Source organism: Amblyomma mixtum, chromosome 8, assembly GCF_055824585.1.
Source record: "Amblyomma mixtum isolate Tamu chromosome 8, ASM5582458v1, whole genome shotgun sequence".
In the NCBI taxonomy this organism is placed as follows: domain Eukaryota; kingdom Metazoa; phylum Arthropoda; class Arachnida; order Ixodida; family Ixodidae; genus Amblyomma; species Amblyomma mixtum.
Window position 1 is genome coordinate 12,362,708 of NC_143019.1, and position 7,638 is coordinate 12,370,345.

Here is a 7,638-nt window from a genome sequence, read left to right on the forward strand (position 1 = left end):
GAGAACAACCAAGACAGCAGACGAGAAAACGACGAGCGGCGAGCAGTGTGTGTGCGGTTGCTCGACTGTGCGGATGCGCGAGCAAGATGGAGCGAGGTGTATGAAGCTGCGAGCGTGCATTTATCTTGTAAATAAGTTTTCGTTGTATATATAGTAATCTTTTGTTTTCAACATACCCGTTCAACCGTTTTTCCAATCAATGTGTGTGATGAGTGTGCACCGAGAGCGTGTAATGAAGTACAGAAATGAATTTATCACCCGTGTAATCACGCAATTCGCCCAGAAAAATCCGAGGCGTCTACAGTTGCTGTTCAAGGAAGACTGACTGAGTGACAGTAGTTGCGTGTTTGGGACGATATTGTGCTGTGTGCTGGTCATCAATCCGGGTGAGTCGAGAACCCGTATGCAGCAAGACTGAGCACTCTTCTCCACGAAGTGACAGTATATTTTTGGATTTTTTATTAATTTTAATTGTTTCTTCGTTGATAAACTGCAATGTATCTCTCCTAGCCACGCTTTAATTTGCTGTTTGTAATTTTTATTTCATGTGTGTATTTCACTTATTTTTATTTATATATAAATAAATAAATTTACTCTGCAAATAGTGCCTTTTTGCTACGAACATACCCCCCCCCCCCTCCGGCGCCAACAACCAATGGGCCCCCCCCCCTGCAAAAAATTCTGCGGACGCCCTTGCTCCTCTGTAATGTTGTGTAAGACATTACTATTCATGGATCACTACATGATTCTCTCATACCACCACTCAATAATTTCGTCTCTTACCTATTTCAGTTTCAGTTTCAACAGTGGAGTGATGGCTACGACCTCAAAGATCTGTATAGATCATGTGAAGCCTGAGAAAAACTGTGATGCAGTCGCTGCTACTTCACTTGCTCTGTTCCGGCTCTTGAGACAAGCTGCTTTAGCATTTTAGTGGATTAAAGGAATGAAGCAGAGATTATATCGCAGTTTTTTTTTTCATGCTTCACGTCACCTATGCGAATTTTTGGCGTCGTTGCCATCTCTCAGCTGTTGAAACCGAAACAAGTGAGAGAAGAAATTAGATTTTAACTTATGGAGGGGTCATCGGCGAATGCCACGTCTTACGCATCATTAAAAAGATGAAAAAACGCAACGAAATGTGAGATGTCTATTCTCCGTTAATATATACTAGGTGTTTCACCTAAGACTTTCCACAAAAAAACCAACTTTGACGTCACAGTCATCATTCGGCTGTTGAAACCGAAACCGACACAGCACGAAAAAGAAATTCGATTAAAAATTATTTAGTGGTCGTAGGAGAGTACCACTTGGTAATCCGTGTTTAATAATGCCTTGCGGATCGTTACAAAGAAGAAAACACGCACCCGAAAGTTGGGTGCCAATACTCCTCAACTCGGACCACCTGGGATTCTTTAATGTGCACTAAGATCTCACAGCACACGGGCGCCTTCTGCGTTTTTACTCCATAGAAGTGCGGTCGTCGCAACCAGGATTGACGCCATGTCCAATGGCAAAGCAACGGAGTGCTCTGGCCACAGACCTATCCCAGGTTCAAAAGTATGAATGTCACGATGTCAGCAAACTAAACAAGTGGTGCTATCTAACGGAGGTCTGCACTCTTCGTAGTGTATATGTGTATCACTCCTGACTTTCCGAAGAACCTCCTACGCAGGCACACTATGAGAAGGCACAGCTGCGGAGCAGATTTCGGTTGACGATCTCATGGCCTCAAGCAGTTTGCATCCGCTGTGCATTTTGGCGCCACAGCACATGGTATGAAAGGCAGAAAATACGCCGGAAACGTTTATAACCAATATGCACGTGCATGCGTAGTTTGCGCACGAGTTTCTAAACATCGGTGAAGGATTTTGAGGCAGATAATGATTACGGGCAACAGACAACTTCAGCAGGCGCACTGCAATTGTTCGGTCGATACACCAAGTCCAGTTTACTGCCTAAAGTATGTTATTTTTTCGTGTGCATGCTGGTCTTGCTTTCCTTGAGGTCGTAGCCGCTCAGCATCGCCGATGTTGGCGGTTAAGCTAGGCGGGAGGAACGCCAGGGGCATTTTCGCATCGCTTAGCAAAAAGTACACTGCACTGACCACTAAAACGTCGCAAACATCGCCACTGAAAGCGTCGAACTGATGGTTTGACGAGCCTGCAAGATTCGCTTCCGCACCCCATACCTCCTCAAAAAGAAGTACTGGGATGCCAAGCGAGCCACCGAGGCAAACGCCAGCCAGATTCCCGCCACCAGTAAGGCTCCACCCCAACACCGCAGCCGCTCCTCGAACCGCAAGCCCCAGGCCCCGCGGCTCACCCCGGAGTCCTTCCCGGTGCTGCAGTCTTCCGCCCCAAGTCCGTCACGGCTGAGTCACATGGAGTTGCTGAGACTGAATTAGCGGCGACGAAGCTCGTCATGCGTGTCAAACGTGTCGTCTTGCTCCGGTACTCGTCGGCGCCGGTCGGCCAGTGCGACGCGGGCTCGAGAGCCGAGATGCGTTTGTCCAAGCAGGGAGCATCATGGAAATATATGCTTCTGTCAGGAGTAGCGCGATGTCTGCTCGAACGCCCCACGGCACGGGGCGCACAGCATCGCACAACACACGGGCTCCTTTTGCGTTTTGCCGTAGCGTATGTGTGCATGACCTTATAAAGGAAGATGCTCGAAAGGAAAAGATAGCGAGCATGGCGGCAAGCGGCTCCATTGCCGCTGGTCGTCTGGTAGCCCGGGGTCTAGAACACTTGAGCTATTCATTCATCTTAGTTGCGCAGAGGACACAGAGGCCGATTGGGCCTACTTTGCCTTGCATGAGGTTGTGGCTCGCTGCCTGAGAATTTGTAAGAATGATGTACTTTGGGTTGGTGGGCACTGCAGAAGTTTCCAAATTATTCATGCACTGACAGTACCGGAATTACAGTTTCCGCTATCATCATTGTCTACATTTCATCTATAGCTCATGCTCGAGCGCAAGCTACCGTTCTCGCGCTCGCACGAGCAGAAGAAGCAGAAGAAGAAAGAATCGAGCGCTGTCGTCCACATCTAGCTCCCGGTCTTCGGCCATTCAACAATTTCTACGATGAGGACCCCGCTGAAAACACCACCGGTAAGCGCATGCACAGAGCACGCAGCCCTGGAGAGCACCTAGTGTAGATCCGCGGCACTTAGGGAATTGTAGAGCGTAGGCACGAAAGCCTTAGCATAGGAGATACGTTGTCGTCCAGCCCCTTAATTATCAGCTGCGGAGAACAGCTGCAAGAATGATTTGTCTAAGCGGGTACGCGATCGATAACCAGCAGCAGGAAAGGACAACGTTTATTGAGCGCCACCTCTGCCGCTAGTTTGAAATCCCCTTGGGAGCATACTTGCAAATGTCCTTGGCATGCTTGTTCGAGAATTCATGTCATGAAACTGCGGCGCTGTGGACTGGGCGGTATGAGATAGTTGGAGCTAAGAAGACGCCCAAGCGTTGCAGCCGAAGCTCGTGAAGATCCTGTCTTCTACATGTTATCACCAGTGGCGGACATCTGAAACCAGCTAAGACGTGTTAATTAGTCAGCTGTTGAACTCAAATTCAATAGTTAACTTTAAAAATTTTTGGCTCTGCAATGCTACTAGAAATTGTTGGCTAGCCATTACAAACAGCCATATTGATATCAAGATATTCGAAAAATCTCTTCTCGTCGGCGCTGCAAAGCTAGAGGACCTGGATCTCGGGGTGCTAAAAATCGATACCTGATTACCGGAGTTTCACCGAAGAAGCCATGTTAATTGATACCATGCGTCTCACGTGCACTTTCTACGGAAAAGGTCATGCTCTCAATGTCTCAGAATTTGTGATTTAATAGCCGTTTCCCAGAAATCTATGAATGTCAAGGAGAGAATGACCTTCTGCTAATATGGCCTACTATGCATTAGGCCATCGCGCCGTACCTTAAGACTGAGCTCAAGTGCCCCCTCCATTTTTTTTAGGTGGTCGCGAATGCTCCCCAATTTAGGAAAATATATTCCTCGCACTTGGAGAGGATGCAACAATTTCATGTACGAACGCTCTCAGTAGAACTCGCAACCCGCAAAACGTGGTGGAGCTTCCTTCACGGAATTGTGTGAGCCCGTTTTGGTGGATAAAGCTATGCATCCCGTTGCCACTAGAAAGAGTAAACGTGTGCATCACGTTGCATTAATTCACATTCGGTTGGATGCAATAGGTTCGCTGCTGTCTGGTTTCATGTCATACTGAGAAGGACTATACACGCGCGTTGCAAAGACCGTTTTGAAGTACAGTTTTATTTTACTTACGTCGTTCGCAGTTTTCGCCGTCGACGACCGCCACCGAAGAGATGACCCCCACACCTTGCCCAAGGTGCTTGGTGTGCGGACTCGTCCTCGGGTGCGCCGCCTTCGTGGGCGGGACGTTCGTGGCTGTCGTCTATTTCTCCGCCATAGCACGACGCGCGACGGCGCTCGTGGGCACTTCGGACGATCCCGTGAGCCTCTCGTGCCGCACCACCGACTGCGCCAAATACGAGGCACTGCTCAGGGCCACCCTCAACACGAGCGTCGACCCGTGCCACGACTTCAAGGCCTACGTGACGTCCAGCTGGGTGGGTGACCCCAGGACCCTGCCGGAACAGCACTGGAACTACGCGTGGGACGTCAAGTACATCTGGATGCAGAACATGGCTTCCGAGATCCGAAACCGCTATTCCAACACGCCCCTGGGTAGCCTGGTGGCCACGTCATTCGACGTTTGCGAGAATCGCATCGATGAGAACGCCGACGAGACGCGCAGGGTGTTTAAGAAGCTGATGCGCAACCTGAGCATACCGTGGCCGGAAACGCCGCCCCAGAACGTAGACCCGTTCGAGGCCCACCTCAACCTATGCGTTCGGTGGAACATGCCACTCTGGTTCGACCTTAGACTGCTCCCGGGTAAGCCGCTGGGCGGCCGGAAGGCCATCTACGTCTATCCGAGCGGCTACGCGAAGTTTTGGAAGAACCAGTACCTGGCCATGAACAGCGAAGCCACAGAGCACCAGTACATCGATAACTACATGATGTACTTCGCGGATGACGGAAAAATGGTGAACAAAACCACCGTCAAAATAGTCGACCTCAACAAGGTGTTCAATTTCACGCGAGACGTTGTTTTTCGGCTTGCCGCGGTCCAAAAGGACAAGCGTCCCGTAGTCCTTGATTTGGATTCTTTGGCTCGCGGCTTCGGCCAGCGTACAGAGAGAGTGGTATCGCTGATGGAGCAGAAGTTTTCGACGAATGACTCTCTTACTCCAGAAGACAAGGCCATCGTGAAGGGAAAAGGTGCCATCGATGTTGTCCGCCATATCGTCACCAACCATGAACCCACGCTCGTCTTAAGTCATCTAGGCTGGTGGGTGCTTCAGGTCTACGCGCCGATCGCGGACAACCATTTTTTCATTCAAAAGTACGGCACATCAGAGATGGCCAACCTGCTTCGTCCTCTTTTCTGCGAGACTCAGGTTGAAAGCTCTTTCAAGCTGATTGTCCTCACCAACCACATCGTCTTGAACTTTCCTTCCCATGTTCGGCAAAACATCAACGAACTCTTAGACAACGTCAGGGAATCGACGATAGCCACGTATGAAAGAACAAATTTACCGCCGTATACTAAGGTAATGTTGCTGCGTAAGCTGAAAGAGATGCAGATCAACCTGTGGCCGAAGGCGGAGTACCGATCTACCAGTCGGCTCCGAGAGATCTACTCCTTCGACTATACGAGCACAAGAACGATGCTGGACTACTGGATCTCGGAGAGGCAAGCCAATAGTCGACTCGTCGGTAGCGATGCCTACTTCGAGGACAAACGACTTCCTCATGGCAATTCCAAGGATAGCTTCACCTACGACACACTGCTCAACACGGTTACTATGTCAATGCTGGTGGCTCATTCGCCCTTCTACTACCCCGAGGGCGACAATGCGATCAACTACGGAGGTCTTGGTGCTGCGTTTGCGAAAACCTTGTTAGAAGGCCTGGAAAGTGACCCTGACTTTCACGATGCAACGGGTCAAAACGCTGTATCCAAAGGCAGTCCAGCAATAGGTGACAACTTGACTGTGGTCCACGGCTTGAAGCTTGGCGGCCACGTGTTCCTGCCAGCGTTTCGTGCCTTTATGACGGTCAGGAACGGCAGTATTAATAACGGCCGCGGATTTTCGCCGGAGAGGCTGTTTTTCATCAGCTATTGCCACAGCCAGACTCGGCTGTCGAAGGCCTACGACTGCAACGGAGTGCTTGAAGGAGTGCCGAGTTTTGTGTCCGCGTTTAACTGTCGTCCAGGCTGCCGAATGAACCCTTAACGGTTCATTAGTTGTTTTTTTTTCGTTTTCTCGTATGAGAACGTTTTCGCCGTGAAACTGCCTGTTTTAAAATTGTAATCATCCCATATGCTTGAGAGACATATAATGGAATCATCCTTTTGCAGCGTAGTGTGCAGCTAATGTATTGTGTGTCCAAACTAATTTAATATGTTAAAGTCAAAGCGCTTTAGGGTATTCAGAAAATGAACAGAAGGCAGTGATTAGTGGATTCTGGTGAGAGAACGTTTTGGAGTAGAAGTCGCTCATTGAGAGTGTCTTTTTCGGATTTTGTTGCAAACTTGTGTTTACTATCGGACGCTTGCTGCGAACTCTTGACACACGGAAGCTTCCATCGAGCACTTAAGCTTATTATTCATCCTTTTGCAGGGTAGTCTGCAGCTAATGTATTGTGTGTTCAAACTGATTTGATATGTTAAAGTCAAAGCGCTTTAGGGTATTCAAAAAATGAACAGAAGGCTGTGATTAGTGGACTCTTGTGAGAGAACGTTTAGGAGCAAAAGTCACTCATGGTGAGTGTCTTTTTCGGATATTGTTACAAACTTGTGTTTCCTATCGGACGCTGGCTGCCAACTCTTGACACATGGAAGCTTACATCGGACACTTATGCGTATTATTCGCGAAACCTGCTCGTGCGGAGTTAGAGTTGACAAGCCTACCAGTTCTTTAAGGCAGTGCCTTGGTACGTAGTGTGACGAAATGTAAGCATTTACAATCCTGCGTAGTGTGTGCTCGCTTCTGCACGTGGTGCACGAGTTGAGAAGATAGTGAGTGGCTGCAGCATTTGCATTTTAACGCAATAGTGTAGGAGCGGACATTAGACGAAAACTCTGATGGGCTGTGACGAAAATGCAGACTGTTCGATACGGTCATGATTTCACAATGACGCGACCTTGGTCGGGTGATTAAACACCGTATAACTATCACACAGTACCATAGCGATGACGTGACTACACAAATCGTTACCAGGGTATAGGATCTTGACGTCACACGGCTTTGAAATTGGTTAAGGTTTCAAAATAACTAGTGTCATTATTGCATGTAATATTGTTAAAGCAGATTAATTGCGCTGGAAATAGTCGGGATAAGGTGGGAGTGGAACGCTGGACACATAGGTCGCGAGTCAGACATGGCCTAGTGAGGCACGCTCGACTTACTTGATCGAAGGGAGGCCTTGTGTGTTTTATGAAAGCTGTACGAAATCACGTGTAAACCATTGGTAGAACGCAATAAAATGCAAAAGAAACAGAGCCTCCACGAGTGATTAGGTCGCGTA

General features: G+C 48.7%; 1 protein-coding gene across 1 annotated transcript; it reads left to right on the plus strand.

Moving 5' to 3' along the window:
- The first annotated feature begins 4,346 nt into the window (after positions 1-4,346).
- Positions 4,347-6,344, plus strand: LOC149331365 (neprilysin-1-like). Its single transcript, XM_089557337.1, has one exon. It carries the CDS (start codon positions 4,347-4,349, stop codon positions 6,342-6,344), a length of 1,998 nt encoding a protein of 665 aa, XP_089413463.1.
- The last annotated feature ends 1,294 nt before the right edge of the window (positions 6,345-7,638 follow it).